We start from the raw sequence: 17,681 nt of genomic DNA, 5'->3' as shown, positions 1-17,681 counted from the left end.
TCAATTTGGCCTCTGTCAGGATGCCACCGATGCAAATGCCTCGGCAGACATTCCATCAGTGTATTTACACAACTTAATATCACTTTTGTATGGCTTCTTCCAACCAAGACCACCTACCATAGCTTACAACCCTTAACTATCAAATTAACCTATTCGTGAAAGCGTAAATCCATCCCTAGCATCAAAGGTTTCACACAAAAACTCTTCCTATATCTAACTTCAATTAAATTTTGCACTTAGATCATTACTTGATTGAATATTTAAACACCAAAACACTATTCTCATACCAATAAAACAAGTGTTGATCGCAACAACACAATTTTGTCCTACAATTCAATTTACTCAAAGTCCTCTTGATTTACTTAAAAATCAAGAAACAGATTCACAAATTTAATAAGCCTCTAATGAAAACATACTCTATCTCTCTCTGCTCTTGTCTGTTTCTTGAGTGAGGTCAATGCCTACACCCTCCCACACAACAGCTCCATCACAGAGTACTCCACATATCCACTCCATCCAAACAGCGAACATCTCATCTAACCAGGACTCGATTTTTAAACACTTATCTTGGTGAAGTAAGAACCCAGACAGACTCCTAGCCTACGGGTTCTATTCTATCTATACATTAGGTTAATCGTTGTGTGAGGATGAGGTCACTCGTCCATTAGGGTCACACACTCAGACAAAGCTACCGAGCAGGATGGCATTAAGGCCAGAGTCCTGCAAACATCCCATGGTATGTGATTAAAGGACTAGCAGTCATCTTTACTTCTATTAACTGGAAGACTTCTATCCAGCTGGAAGACTGGTGAGAGTCATGTGTTTTCTGAAGTCAGAAAACCCACTTTTCCTCAAAACTAAAGGCCGATCTACCTGCTTTTGGTATTGTAGAAGATATTCGAGAAAATTCTGTTGCAACGTCTGACGCGATATCTGGAGCCAGGAATCAACAGTTTGATCTTTGGCTAGACCACTCGACTACACACTAGCTGGTACATATCATGGACAGTGTAGCCACTGGCTTCAACCGAAGGAGGGTCACTGTGGCCATCTTTCTGAATGTGGCATGAGAGCTTGATACACAAACTCGTACGCTCCCCCTGCTAGCTGGGCTGGTAAAGCTGCTACTGTGAGTACCTGATGGGAAGAAAATTCCATGTGGCAGTGAGGGATTCAGTATCTTCAGACTGACCTACCACCACTGGGGTACTACAGAGCAGTTCTATCTCACTTGCTTTCAGTACATACCTGCATTAGATAGGGTGAAAGCCAGCCTTTATATTGATGATACTGCGTTTCTTCTATACATTGTCTGGTGCCAATTTCACGGGCAGGATTCTGCAGGGATAGCTGGACAGGCTGGAGAATTGGTGGATCAAGGTCAATGAGAAGAGTTTGTTCTCAGTTTCTGACACTGTTCTTCATTGTTCACTTATTGAAGTGGACAATGAAGCAATGAACACTGAAAAACAGCTAAGAAATGGCAGACCACCACTTCAGTTTTTTAACAGATTTTGGAGAACCACATACTGTTACGATACACTCATTTATCAGGAAGGGAGAAATTTTACCAAATGATTTACCTTCCTCACTACAACCCACCACAAGAAACCTTGCAAGGAAAACTTCACCCCCTCTATAATGTTTCTTGTTTCCTCACCACTAGTTAAATCTTCGATTGACAAAGTTGGTCAAAGTCTCTTATAACTTCTGGGTTTGTTGGTTTTTTCAAGTGGACCAATAACCACTGAAGGAATATAGGTTCCCACGAGTACCGGCAATATAACGAACTACTTCAGCAGAGCATGCACGTACTGGAGCTAAAGTTTTATACAACTGGGTTCACCCTGGTCCAGAGAGGATTATGTTTGAGATTCACTGTGTAGAGTCATTCACCCATCAGCACGATAGTTTCCACCTTGGGTTATGGTTGCATTTCATAAGATGTTGCAACACCACTGAGTGTAAGTATAAGATATTGTGTTGCAGTGTCAGGGCATATGTTGTAAATTGCATAGTGTTCCTGGTGTAGTGTATGTGTATGGTTTAAAAGTTTCAGCAGCTTGGTGTGTAGTGGAAAGAAAAACTGCCAAGGCTAGAGCCATGGGACCACCAACCCCCAAGTCTTAAAGAGTAAGACTCCTTGTTAGGAGTAGGGCTAGAAGTGCTTGGGCTACCTTCTTTCCTCTACTGAATTAATGTAGTCTCATGCTAAATTATATTAAAATTTTTCTTTTCAGGTAATACATTCTGTCCATCCTGGTCTACGTCCTTCACCTGGGGTGAACTAGCGAGTGCAGCACTCCAAAAGAAGATGGAAGCGATCCACAATATTGCCCTGCAGACAATCTTCAAAGCCCTATGGTTCATCAGGAACACTGCATTTCGCAGTGATGCCAGGATAAAGACATTCTGCAAAGTCTGCACATTGAGCAAACAATGAAATTCTTTGAGATAGTGGTTGCTTTGTAGTTTCAACACACATGAGATCTCTGTTGGAAAAATCCATAGCCCCATGATGTCAAGAAATGTTCACATGCAATCCTGGATGAACCTCCTTGAGGTAATATAGTATAATATATTACAACACAAAACTAAAATAATTATGAAATACTTATTTTATTTTTTACTTTAGTTTTGTTCCAGAGGTCAAAAAATCAACCAGAGAAGTTTCATTAAGCAGACCATGGAGGAAGAAGGAAGCAGAATCCTCTATCTTCCTCTGTATTATTCTACCTGTTGTGTTTCTGTTTCAGATACCACAACAGGTTACAATCATTCCAACCCAAACTTTTACCCAATCTGCAGCTCCTCTTTTGAAGGCCGCTATTCATTCGGACCACAAACACTTTTAAATGCTGGAACATTTTTTTTCAAAATTGTCATTTACCTATTACACAGACATCCCATAACATTCTGTATAATAAACACATAAACACAGGCTCTTAAGCAAGGTTGTTAGTGAGATGTGTCACGCTTATATATTTGAATTATTAATAAATTAACATATATCATATTAATTATTAACATATCAGCATTAGGCCACGTATTACCACCTGCACCAAAAACCACTTGTATCATAACTTTCCATAATCCATTCTTTTCCTCCTAAAAAAGAAAGAAAAAGAAGAAGAATGTAAAAGCCTGTTCTCTCACCCACTTAGTTCTTTTCAGAACTAGTGTATTTTGAAAGGTTAAAAAGAAGAGAAGAAAGACAGATACTATAAGATCACTCCAGAAAATCACTTCCATTATCCCTATCCCCTTCCTTACCCAATATCACTGACTGGACTAAGACTAGCATGTATCATCCTAGACCAGCCAACCAACCCACACTTGACTGTAAACTACTTGCAATAGAATGCCACATAGAACGTGGCCCTAAAATTGCCTCTGGCACCCATCCCATATGGGAAGGTATTCCCTAACTACAAGGCTTTCTGCCCACTCTGGACAAAAGGGAGAATGTCATGGAAGATAAGCTTATAAACAAATCATTCTGTCGGGATCGTGTCACTGAAAACTCTTTTGGATCAGAACGCAGTCCCAAAATTCACATAAACCACAAATACCAGTCAGTGTTCTATTTATTACTCGTCAGTTCATTAGAAAGACGAGCAACAAAGGATGTTAAGTCTGCATACTGCATTAGGTAGGAGGGTATTGCACCCTCTGATATTCTTGCATTCCATTCCATTTGTCTGTCTTAGTTCTTTGTTCTGTTTGTAGGTAGAATTATCAGTAAAACAAAATTTCTCTATGTGATTAATAGTACCACAATATATAAAAAAAGAAAGAAGTTTATATATTTTTTTTCATCTACAATACTGAACTCTATTAAATGAATGTTGGTACCAAGGAACATTTCCTGATGTTTAAAAGACATTTAAGATCAGTGCTGTGTTCAAAATGGACAATATCATTGAGAGTAATTAAAGGTTGACCTGTGTAATTCTGTATTTCTTCATTTAATGTTATGTGTGATGAGCTGAGGATTAATCGTCAAAACAATAATTTGTTCTTTTAATTCTTTTAAGTCAAATAAATTTATAACTACTGCCTTCAGTCTTAGATTCTCGACTACTTTGAAAATTAAGGATTATGATCTGCCATTTATGATCTAAGACTTTTGATAGCTTCAGCCACATTAGAAGTTATGTAAGGTGTATTATTATTATTATTACTTGTAAAATTTGTCTGTCAATCTGACTAGATCCTATTTATAAGAATGAAACTTTTCAAAAATATCCAGCTAAATGAAAAATGCCTCTAAACAGACACATGTGGGTTGCAAACATTATTTTAAATTAACTCTTTTTCAAAATAATGAAACTTTTTCTTTTCAAAGATATTCGAAACTAATTATTGACTCCTTTCTCAATGTATTGTCTGAAAGTATTATTGAAAATATCATTTGCTTTAAAAAGAATTGGAAATTCCTTTAGTAGGTAATTAAATAAAATATTCTGATAATGTCAAAATGAGATTGCTCACTATGCTAATTTGTATTATACATATATATTTTTTATTACAAACTCAGATATGCTTATGCATATATTTTAATGAGGTAGATGAGACAAATAAAGTTTTAATGTCCAGATGTACATAATGTTTTACCTGAGTTTTGTCTAACCAGATAAATCAAGCAAAATGTTACCTATAGATAGCAAAACAGCTGAATAAAGACATCCATCTGCCCAGAAAATTTATCAGTTGAATTACAGTTTATTGTAAAATATAAGTCACTCTCATTTCCACATCTCTCTTTAAGCCATTATATGAACCAAGGCCCATCTATTTTTTAACATTATGGTTGCTCTTAGTCTAGCTCTAGGTTTTTTACCAAAAACCTTGCCCTCAAATATTCCACATATTATTTTTTTCTCCAAGATGTTTGGTTTAAAATAGTGGTCATATTAATTCATTGACTTGCATCTCAGTTATCCGTTTATATTAAATAAATTCAGAAGAATACAGAAATCAAGAAAAAAATATGAAGCCTACATAGTTTTCATTAAGCATTATCAAGATGTAGATCCCAATGCCACAAAAGCCAATGTTAAATGAAAACATAGCTTAGAAAAAAATCTTTAAATGAAGTTTATTCATTCTTGTGTCAATGGAGAGGACATATAAAAGTTTTTTCTTTGGTATTTCAATACACTTGCTTTTATGTATGACCAAGAAACTTCAGGAGTAAATCAGCAACGTAGACAATGTTTAGGAAAATAGGTAAATTATAGTTGTAATTCATTCAATGATTACATCAATGTTGTAGTTTATTAGTAACCTTAAAACTAACAGAATATAATACATAAAAAATTGGCAAACATTAATTATTACTGTAATGTGTATGAGACACAATTTATATTTGGATAGCAATCTAACCCAGTGGTTTAAAATGCACACACACATCATAGAAATAAATAATTCATCTCAAAAATTAATTTCCTAACTCAATTAATTACCATACTTTATGTAATGTATTGCATGGAATGGAGCCTTTATTATTGATGCAGTTTTTGAAAGTATCCCTGATACTCTCAGCATCTTTCTGAGCTTTATACATTACATAATGTAATGTATGTATGGCATACTACTCACATTTATTTATTACATTACTTCTACTGTTTCTATTTTTGTACTTATTTCACTTATCTTTTATTCATCTCATTCATTTATTTCTGTTATGATTTAAATATATTACCCCATATTTTTTTAAATTTCTATTAATAATGTGTAAATTGCAATCTGTTCAACTTGTGAATAGTAAAGCAACCCCATGGTCCAATGAAATGAAGATGTGTAACATGTAAATAAATTACAGTTTTGCATAAACTCGGCCAAAATTCCTGAAATTTATGGTTAATTAAACCCCAAACACCAAGGTATACCAGTATCCTTTCTTTCTTTTTTCTGTTTAGCCTGTGGAACAACTGTAATGTATTACTTCAGAGGTTGAATGAGGATGATATGCATGAATGTAAATGAAGTGTAGTCTTGTACAGTCTCAGATCGACCATTCCTGAGATGTGTGGTTAATTGAAACCCAAGCACCAAAGAACTCTGGTATCTATGATCTAGCATTCAAATCTGTATAAAATAACTCCCTTTACTAGGATTTAAACTTTAGAACTCTCAACTTCAAAATCAGCTGATTTGCGATGATGGGTCACCATTAGAACAACCCAGTGGGTTACAAGGCAGTAAATTTATTTTTCTTTGTATGAATTTTTTTGTATTTGTTAGTTTTTATAGGGTTTGTTAAGAAAGAAAATGCAGTTGTAAAACTTTGCAGAAAATAAATATTAAATAACTTCTTAAGGATTGTACTTGTAGACTCAAATTTACAACAGCCAACAACTAAATATTTTTATTAAACTTCATAATTTGAATCAATTGAATGAATAATATTACAAAAATAATAGAATTAAATTTATTTTAAATAAAGCAATACTAAATAGATTTAAAAAAATTCTGTTTAACAATAATGGGCTTCCCGTTAGGACTGCATGTTGGACTAGAGTGTTGAGGTATGAGAGCACCTTGTGGGAGGCTAGACCGATCGGTTTGTTACCATTAACTGGTAGCAAACAGGATGTCCTGAGACGGTGTTTTGAGAGGCGCAATGGGGTGCTCTCATACTATCTCTGCAAAAACGTAATACAATTCTCAAAATTCTAATGAGATATTTGTTAGTAGGTTGAACTAACTTTTGAGTGTCAGGTACACTCTCGATGTAACAGATTATGGTTATTCGGAACGCTTGTTTGTTATTGCACCACGCGAGAACCAACCTACCGATTATTTTCAAATTTACAGGATACATTTGTGTTATCCCAGAGAAGGATTTTTTAACATCAATCGAGAACCTAGTTCTCTAGGAACAAATATATTAATAATATTCATTATATCTTCACCCCCAAGGAGGCTGAAGTTGTTGTGAATTATTCATTAAGGAAAAAATAGATTAATCCTTTTTCCAAGCTCTGTGGATGTCCAGGTCGCCGGTTCCCCTGGAAAATTGGGAATGACGATCTCAGCGAGCTCTACGGCCATGGTGTAACCCCTTGACCCCGGGAGGCCCTGAGGAGCCTTTGAGTTGGTTCGCGGGTTCGCCTGGGCTGTCCTGAGCCCCGAGAGTCCAGGTTCTGGCTAGACGGACCGGCTAGTTTAGATATTTTTATCATTGCAAACACTTTTAAGCCACAGTTTAATACAAAATTATAAATTGTTGTATCATGATAGATGTTTATAGCAGGTCGCTGATTTCAAAATCAATAAAGAATAATATAAAGATTTTACTTTTACTAAAAAATGTCAAATAAGCGGTATTTCTGATAAAAATTATTATTAATTAGATTTTTGGATAAATACCGCTGTTTAAAGTAGTTTTTTTTGTTGTTATTTCTGATTTGAGTAAAGAAGTGGTTTTTTACTGGCTACATATAATAATCCCAACTACATCGTTTTAAAGTGACAAAACAGGATTTCAACGCCTGTTTGGTTTGTTTGTAACCGTTAGATGTTCTCTTGTGTATTGCTGTATTTTAGCATTTTTTGTTAACATTTAATTTAATTGTTAGCATTTTAACTCAAAAATATAATTTATGCAGGTAAAACAACATACAATACCAGTCTTTTTTGTTAAAATAATTTTATGCAATACTTTTTCGATGTTTGAAAATTTAAATATTATCATTGATAATAAATTTTTATACGTAATTTGTGTATTGCTGTCCGTAAGTATTTAATTCTTGTGATTTATTTCGTATTAATTCATACTAAATAATGATGTATGGATTTATTTGCATTATCCAGTCGTAATTTGTCTTCACGTGAAGTATTTCATCATAAACTAAATAATCGACTGACTTAAAAATTTTAGTCAAGTTTTTAAAAAAATTTTGCCATCACCATTTCCTGCATAATTCTACATATTCATCGGTTTAACCAGTGTTTTGACAGATTTCGTTTTTTCATAATTGCTATTAGTTTTCATGAGAGTGTAATTTGTTATGCGGTTATCAGGAATGAATTGCTGTCTTTATTTGATTAAATTACCTGTTTGTTAAAGTCAGATTATTGTAACGGATTCTGTTTATTTGAAAATTTTTATTTTTATGTAGATTAATTTGTTCTTGCTGCTATTTATTATGTGCTCAATGTCCTATTTTAATATTTATTCGGGTGGAAATCATCTTTGTTAAGTACTGGGTTACACTTAACAGTATCAATTCCAAATTAAATTATAAATGCTGAAGAAATACCACTTATAATCAATCTGTATTTTTTTTTTCTATGCTCAACAGGTTAACGGGATGAATTTGACATTTTTAAGTTGAGAAAGTGGGTAGTAAGTATCTTCTAGAATCATTGAAACTTTACCTAGAACTTTTATTATTTATGTTTTAAATGTCATTGGCTATATTGATCATTAGTCATTAATGCTCGCCAACAGTGTAAGGATGATGTGTACTAATCTGCTACCCATTAAATGCTTTTGCTCAGTGACATTTATTTTGCTTTACATTCTTTAGTTTTGCTGGATGATATTCCCCAAAAAGACATTTAAGTTAAACTTTGTTATATGCCACAAACATATCTAAGATTTGTAAGTCTCCACTAGATTGTATTAGTCATCTAATAACGAATCACTGTTTGTTATCAACAGTATGCCCTTGTCATGTTTTATTACTGATGTGTAAGCTAAGTTTTGGTAACTAATTATCCCTTGTACTGAACTATGTACAATATAACATAACTTAACATTCACTTTGCTTACAAATCTCGTTTCATTAACCAGTACCCATTAATTAACCGTACCCACAATAAAATTTTGATGTATAAAATTTTATTGTGTGTCAGATACGTGGGTGATATTTTAGTTATATATGAACCAGTTATAAGTAATGAGCATGAAGTAATTTTAAGTAAATTAAATTTGTACCATAAAACTTTAAAATTTACATATGAAATGGAACATAACAGAAAAATAAATTTTGATGTAAATATTAAAATAAAGAAAAACATTCAAATATTAACTGGAATATATAAAATACCTACCTCAAATGAAATTATTATAAATAGGAATTCTGATCATCCTTGGTCCCAAAACATTAATATTTTTAAGAATATGATAAACAGAGCGATAAAATACATAAACTATAAACTGGAATTGTATAAAGAATATAGCTATAAAAATTGATATATGTCATTGATTGAAAATAAATGTAAAAAATATAATTGAGAATTTTTCAATAATACATTATTACCCATAAATGACAATAAAAGTAGTGAAAATATTTACATAAACTACTCTTATACAAATAAAATTAAAAAAAACTTAATATAAACCTGATAATCATACAATAAAACATTTTTAAAATTTTATTCTAATGAAAAAGTTAAAAATATGTATGATTCTTCCGGTATTTATAAAATTAAATGCAACAGTTGCGAAATGATATATATATATATATATATATATATTGGTAAAACAAATATGAGGGTAAGTCAATTATTATCTGCAATGTAATTATAAATTTTATTACAATACAAATAGGAAACTTACATATACATCATTTTTCAACATAGTCCCCTTGCATTTCAACGCCCTTGGTCCATTGTTGCACAAGCTTCCTGATGCCCTCATAAAAGGTTTTCAGTTGAGCTGCGAGTAAGGAATGCACCACTTCTTTCACTATTTTGTCCGAGGTAAATCGATGGCCCAAACAATTGGTAGTCAAAAGGGGCAAGATCAATACTATATGGAGGATGAGCCAGTAATTCAAAGTTGAGTTTCTGTATGCAGTATGTGGACGAGCATTGTCGTGCAACAATACAACACCTTTCAACAGCAGTCCTCAGCGTTTGCTTTGAATTGCAGACCTCAGCTTGGCGGTAAGCATCTCACTGTAACACACACTGTTTATTGTCGTGCCCCTTTCCTCATAATGTTCCAGTACTGGGCCTTGTGAGTCCTAAAAAACTATAACTATCAGTTTTTCTGCGGATGGTTGGGTCTTGAACTTTTTTTTGCAGGGTGAATTTGGATATTTCCATTCCATACTCTGCCGTTTACTCTCTGGCTCGTAATGATGAATCCATGTTTCATCACCATTGATGATTCTGTCTATGAAGATGTTCCGTTCGTTACCATTGCGATCCAAATGTTTTTGGCAGATGTCCAAGTGCATTTGTTTATGCAACTGTGGGAGTTGTTTTGGGACCCATCTTTATGAAACCGAAGACTTTATGAAACGTTTTTCACAGACTTTATGAAACCGAAGTCTGTTGTGGATGATTTCGTAGGGAGAACTGTGACTAATTTGCAGATGATGTTGCCACTTCATCAGTAGTTACTCATCTGTCTAAGAAAACCATGTCACGTGCACGCTTAATGTTTTCCTCATTTGTGGCTATAAATGGTCGTCCGGCTCCTTTGTTGTGTGTAACACTTATGCGACCATTTTTGAATTTTTCAATCCGTTCGTAGACACTCCGTTGCGGCAACACACTGTCCCCATACTGTACCAAAAGACTTCGATGAATTTCGGCCCCTGATACACCTTCCGACCACAAAAAACGGATCACTGAATGTTGCTCTTCTTTGGTGCAAACAGAAAGCAAAGCAGCCATGGTTAACGGCAGGGCAGCGATAATGGAACTAACCTAGCAGCATCAAACCTGCACATACATAACAATTAAACCACGCATGCGTCATCTACACAACACGACAGTACCATCAACATAAACAAATATACAACTAAATTGTGGATAATAATTTAATTGACTTACCCTCGTAGATCATTTAAAGATAGATTTAATGAACATTTTAGTTCATTTAAAAATAGAAAGATTGGTTTCTCAAATGTTGCTGACCATTTGATAAATAATAATCATAATATAACTAGTTTAGAAGATAATTTGGAAACAGTAAAAAAAGTAAATATTGAAGAAGAAAATAGTAATAAAAAATTTGAAATTTTTGAAAAATTATATATATATATAAGGCTGAATTCAGCCTTATAAATCTGTAAACAGAATTTGATGGTGACATTCTTTTTAAAATTATTTAAGTTTGTATACAAAGATGTGATAAATTAATAGTTATTGTAATAATTTTTCTTTTTCGACTGAACACATATTGGTTCTAAATTTATTTAAAATGTTTTTAAAGATTTTTAAAATTTATTAAATTTATTTTAGTTTAAACAAATTTTTTCAAAATGTAAAAAGCTAAGAGAGTTATTGTGTAAATTGTAAACAGTTTAAGAATTTATAAAAGATCTCACTGAGGAGGGGCTTAGGCCCAAAGCATTTTGATGAAGTAAAAATTAAAGGTAAGAGTGTTTCTCTAATTCTGTGCTTTGCGGAGCTTGGAAGAATATTATATTGTATATATAGATATTTATGTGCAGAGGAAAAAAACTGTAAAAAGTTTAACCTAAATAATTAAATATCTATATATTAATCAAGTGAGTAGATAAATGCAATGTGGGAGTACAAAAACTTTTAAATCCTGCTATCAATATGTTGATTTATATCTAATGACTATAACAAAGTAGAAAATTAATTAATTTCACTTAAGTTTGGAACAAATGTAAACAAACTCAAACTATTTTAGTATAAGTTTGATTAGAAAACCATGCTTACTGTGATCTACAAATCATGGCTTCTGTCTACTGTTTATTATCAATCTTCTGGTACTACCAGGCACAGCAATTATAAGCAGAATAAACATATAAAGAATGTAATTTCAGTTTCAGTTAATAAATAACATTTAAGTAATCACTAAATTTAAATTTGTAGCACAAAAAATATGACAATTTTACTTAGTGTGCTTGCATTTGCCAATTTCTCTGTCTTATTCAGTCAGTTAATTATGCAGTTTGAATTACATTGCTCTGTTTTATTTACTTGATTCATTTGCCAAAAATAGTTTTGTGAAGCAGTAGACTGCAATTTTTCACATTGAACGCTTATGTCTTCATAGTTAGTGTGTGCATTTTTAATATTATTGAAGTAAATAGGTGGGATTAATAATTAAAGGACAGAATGCACTTAATACACAGGCAAGGAAATTCATAAAAATTGTAGCAGAAAAGTGATAAGAGATATGTTTGTAATTTTAAAAAAAAGATTGTTGGGTAATATTACCATTAAAACAATCTTTTAGACATGTCTGAAAATAAAAAAGGAATGAATTATTTTTTTTTTTTGAAATGGAAGTACATGTAATTTGAAGAATTTTCATTGAGTTCAGGAAAGAGGTTATCAATAATCAACTAGAATTTTAGTTTACATCTATTATAAATTTAAGTGGAATAATCTGTTTCCACTTTTGGCTTATTAGCTACAATTCGTAGCTTATAGGCCAAGATCTTCCTATTACAAAGTTTACTTTGTTTTGTAGTTTTTTATTTATTTTTTTTGTTTCTCAGGAATTGTGTGGATTAACAGTACCATTAAAATGGCAGATTATACTCCACATTTGGCAAATAAATTTGTGGATGATACTTTAATCTCTACACCAAAACCTCAAGCGACTTCTACTGTGGACCATCATAAAAGAGATGAGTAAGATTATACTAATGATTTTGCTGTATTTAAAGTAATTTATTCTGATAATGTTTTACTAATAAGATTTATTCATATGATGCTTGTTTACTATAGGACGTGCCATATTGTAAATTGATAAGATAGATTGAGATAGTCCCTAATTTTGACTGTTCATGAAATAACTTTTGGCTTTTTTGTAAACTATTAATTCATCATATAAGCTTTAAAGCTTGTGGGTAGGAATGTGGAATGAAAATTTCATAGTGTATGAAAAATGCCATGCCTGACCAGGATTCAAACCTGGGATCTTCTGAATGAAAGGCTGATGTGCTATCATTATGTCATGAGGATTGACATTGCCAAATCTTTAATATGTTGTGTAACATGTTGATTACTTTGTAACTTGCTTCCTTTTATTTACTTGAAGTGCTAAAGATAACTATAGATTTAATAATAATCAATCAATAGTTACTGACAAACAGATCAACGTAGTCTTCCAGGCTACTTTGATCTGTTAATCAAAAGTAGCTCGGTTCTGTATCCATTTTTGTAACTTAACAAAAGTTATCAGCTTTTGTATTTTTTTAACAACTCATGTTGACAACTATAATTTCATGTAGTTCATAATGTCATTAAAAGTAGACGTGAGTAAAAAATTAAATATTTTAAAAGGTAAAGTTAAAATAATAATAAATTAATAAGAGAAATGCACATATAAACTTAAAAAGTGAATTTATAATGTACATTTTTTAGTTTATTATTTAATAGTTTGACCTCACAGTGAACAAATTATCTAATTAACTGTGGTCTTTATTATATAAATCAGAATGTCCATATGGTGTTACCTATTCTTGTTTGTTTTTTTATGACAATTTACTTACAGTGATATACTCAGACAAATAATTTTGCTAACAAATGAAAAACTTGCCTTGACAAAACTTAAAAAGTAGAATGAAAAAGTGGAAAGTCACAACAGTTTCTCATTTGAAAGCTGTACCGGGAGTAATACTCAATATGGGTCTGCATCCATTATCAGAGCTGAAAGATTATTTTTCAGGGAAGTGGGTCAACCAAATGCAATTTCTTTACCAGAGATCATTTTCTGTTGCTATTTTGGAACCTACATTTCAGCACTGATGAGATCACTGATCGAGGTATAAAAATACAATCAATTACAAATAAAATCAGAATAAACGTCGGTTATCCTATAATCCTAGTTCTCACTTATCAGTTGATGAAAGTATGATTTTTTTCAAAGGAAAAATTTCCTTTCGTGAATATAATCCAAATAAACCTACAAAGTTTGGTCTTAAAGTTTTTGTTATTTCGGGTAGTTGTAATGGGTTACATTTACAACTTTATTCCATATTTTAGAAAAGAAATAATTCCTGGTTCTGAATTGTTAAAAACAACTCTTGATTTTGTCAGCATTAGTTCAGTCTTTAATTAAAGATCAGGCTAATTCTCAATCTGGCCATCATGTATATGTTGATCGTTATTACAATAGCTCTGAACTTGTTGAAGAGCTGCTACAAAAACAAATGTTCATCACAGGGACTGTCATGCTATGTAGAAAGAACATGCCTAAAATAAGCATAAAAAAATGAAGTGCAGCGACTTGTACACACACAGGAATAAAAAAGGCATTGCAGTTGTTTGTTGGAAAGACAAAACACCTGTAACGGTTTTAATTACAAAACATGAAGTTAGTAGGCTTCACGTGGTAGATGTTCCCAGCAAATATCCAAATAAACCATCCACTAAAAAACCCACTGCAATGGTGGATTACATGAAGCATATGGGAAGTGACTGCAGTGACCATATTTCGACTTAACCAATTTTTGAGTTGCACAAAGAAATTGTAGTGTAAAATGTTCTTCTGTTCACTACTAGAAGTTGCTACAATTAATTCATATATACTCTAAAAACACGTACAGCTACAAAATGACAATAAACCAATGTCATACAAGCAGTTCAAATACAATTTAATCAGAGATCTGGTTAAAGAGAGAATTCAACATATTTCACAGAAAATTTTAGAAAAAAGAAAATCTGGAAGACCATTACAAGACCCTGTGGAGCAATGACTGGATGGAAAACCTCATTTTACTGGAAAGCAGGAACGGGATATATAATTATTGTTCATATTAACCAAAATAAATTATAGCATTAAGATCTCGTTTTTATTTCAAGGGCTAATTGTGGATATATCCTCAATGCTGTGGTCTCATCTAGGCTTGTAAAAGCTTAATGTGAATACATATCCGCCTACATTGTTTTATGCTACAAACTTAACAAAAAAATTATCACAGACTTCAAAATGTCTTATTTCTTATTTACTATTAAGCAAGAAAATATTATAAAAACAAAATTTTTGCCCCTACTGCAAAAAAAAGTATGCTTCAGTGCGGCTGCATAGATATTGACTGGAATATTAAGCCCGCCCGCAAAGTGTTAAGAAAGGTTTTTTGTATGAATTAATTCAGATATTAATAACGTAGACTAACTTATAGATAATAACTTTATATAATAATCGTAGATTAATTATAATAACTTATAGATATAACTTCATTGTTAGATGAACAGTAAGCCTTAAATAAAAAAAAACATGTATTTTATTTTACCGTATCGATTTACAATTTTTCATACGTTTTTATTTTACTCTTGACTTCATATGGTTAGCTATATATACGTGTGAATCAAAATAAACAATATTTGTATAAAACAGCTTAATACTTAGGTATTTTAGTCCCCAAGTGAAAATTTTTACCAATTACAGAAATTCCACTAATTTAAATTTTACATACATGTAACATTATTAAATGATCAACTTCATTTAATTAATTGGCTTAAAAGATGAATTCAATATTCTGTTCCAATTTAATATAGCAGTGTACATCTGTAGATGAAAATAAATATAGGTTTACATAAATTCCAGTTGTATGTTAAAAAAAAAATGGGTCAAAGTTGCACGTTTGCCTTTTTTAAAAATATCTGAAACTAAATAGATTTCTGAATGTTTTGATCATAATGTAAAAGAGAAGAAAACTTTGTATAGAAAAGGTTTTCTTTGTTGATGTCGCCGTAGGGTTTTGAATGAAGTGTAGCTAATAGCAAAAGTTTTCGTAAGAAATAATTGAAATAGGAAACTTGGAATATTTAGACCTTTAATGTGATACTTTTTATACTTCATTGAAAATTAGTTTATTGAATTAAAATAAATATAATTTTACAAAGGAAGAGTTTAGTTTTAAATTCAATTTAATGAATTATTTAATTTTATTATTTTTAATTTTTATGACAAAAAACTTCAGCTTGGCCCACAGGCTCTTTGGGATTTTTTATAAATATATAAACAAGAAATTTCCAAATGAAAAAAGTATTGTGATGTGTATACTACCTGTAAACACCTTCTGGTGTGTAGTATTGTGATTGGTAGATAGTGTCTAATCTGTCACGTTCTATGAGTTGGCTGGACTGAATGATTGGTCTGCAGGAAGTGTTGTAGACTCACCTCTAATCTTTTCAGATTCAATGATCACTTTGTTGTAGTGACCAAGCTGGGAAATGTATAGAGGGCTACAGTGATAATAGCATGAGAAATATAGTAAATAAGTTATATTCAGACTAATTTTAAACTTCATGATGTGCTCGACTAGTTTTTAAAAATGTTTTTGTTTTATGTTTCAGTTGTTCATTAATTAGCAACAGAGATACCAGTTTATCAGGCGATGATGATGCTAAAATAGTAGATGATAATAATGATAAATTTTTAGTGAATGAAAGAAATCTAGTTGGATCTCTTAAAAAACAACTGGACCAAGTGATAGCCAATATACATAGAGAAAGTTGTGCTACAAGAAGTGATGTCTCTTCTTCATCGCTCGGTATATTAAAGTTGGATGATATGGAAGGTATTTAATTTGAATCATTATTCTAAATCAATGTATTGTATGACTTAAAATGCAAGCCACTCTTTTTAAGGTGCAAAATTAAGAAATAAGTTACTGCTTATAAAACAAATTAAAATAAAAATAACCTGTCTGGGATAAAGTGCAAAAGAGCAACTTGTTCTATGTATGTTAACCGTTAATTAACATAAACCACTGGAAACAACAATTTCTATTGTTTTTATTGTATCCTGGACGAGCAAGGTAGCACAGAGTTGTTGGAATGGTTATTAGCCGGTTGCCTTTTTAAAAGATCATGAGATGCTATTCACTTAATCATTTCATGTTAATATATTATGTAATTTTCTTAAAAATTACTAGAGCTACAGTTCTGGGACCTGTTTTATTCTGTTTTTCAGGTTATAAACCACATGAAACCATCAAATTTACCCAGCTTATGTATAATGAGAATATCATCAACATAGTGTCCACATTAAAAAAACTAAGAAATATATCAAACAAATTATTTTGAATTTAATAACAAATATTATTCACAAAAAAATACCTTGCACATGGGATTTTCACTTTGAGCATTTATGTCAGAAATATATTTATAGTTTCTTCAGAGTAAATTTGTGCATGGTATTACTCGTACTCATAAAATTTTAATAGATTTTCATTGTTTATATATAAACTCTGTAATAAACATTGAACATCTAATAGTGTTAAATAAATTAAATTCTTATAATGAAAATTTTAAATTCATATATGAAATAGATAATAATATAATGTTAAATTATTTAGATGTCAGTATCGAAACAAACAAAGACAATTAAATTGAAAGATCAGTATGTAGAAAATCTACATCTAATAATAATGGGTGATCATGAAGTTGCGCAATCCAAATGACAACAATTGTTTTTTAGAAAGCCTTTTTATTAATTTACAAAATAATATTAACATTTACAAAAGTATTATAAGTTTATAATAAGTGCTGGAAATGTCCACTATGATTTTCAATGCAGGCATCAGTGCATTTTCTTACATTTTATGCGACCTTTTTCAGTGTAACAGCAGTGATATTTGATATACAATCCACAATATTTTGTTTAAGTTCATCAAGTGTATGCTGGTTGTTTGAGTATATATTGTCTTGCAAAAAGTCCCACAAATAAAAATCTGGAAGGCTCAGGTCCGTTGAACGATGAGGTCATAGACCACAAGAAA

At 31.7% G+C, this 17,681-nt stretch overlaps 1 protein-coding gene across 4 annotated transcripts in view; it reads left to right on the top strand.

Annotated features, from left to right (window-relative positions):
* The first annotated feature begins 7,485 nt into the window (after positions 1 to 7,485).
* The window catches only part of spd-2 (centrosome assembly protein spindle defective 2), a 133,805-nt gene continuing 123,609 nt past the window's right edge, over positions 7,486 to 17,681 (top strand). For 3 of the 4 annotated variants that reach the window (XM_075378384.1, XM_075378382.1, XM_075378385.1), the window contains exons 1-3: positions 7,486 to 7,616; positions 12,447 to 12,582; positions 16,255 to 16,478. In XM_075378384.1, the coding sequence (XP_075234499.1) occupies positions 12,476 to 12,582; positions 16,255 to 16,478 (331 nt within the window). In that variant the 5' untranslated portion in view covers positions 7,486 to 7,616; positions 12,447 to 12,475. Of the gene's footprint in view, positions 7,617 to 8,312; positions 8,357 to 12,446; positions 12,583 to 16,254; positions 16,479 to 17,681 lie in introns of all 4 variants that reach the window. The other variant, XM_075378383.1, reaches the window with a different exon arrangement.

This window comes from Lycorma delicatula, chromosome 11, assembly GCF_047948215.1.
Source record: "Lycorma delicatula isolate Av1 chromosome 11, ASM4794821v1, whole genome shotgun sequence".
Taxonomy (NCBI): domain Eukaryota; kingdom Metazoa; phylum Arthropoda; class Insecta; order Hemiptera; family Fulgoridae; genus Lycorma; species Lycorma delicatula.
Note: the sequence above shows the minus strand (reverse complement) of the source record. Positions and strands in the feature narration are given on the sequence as shown.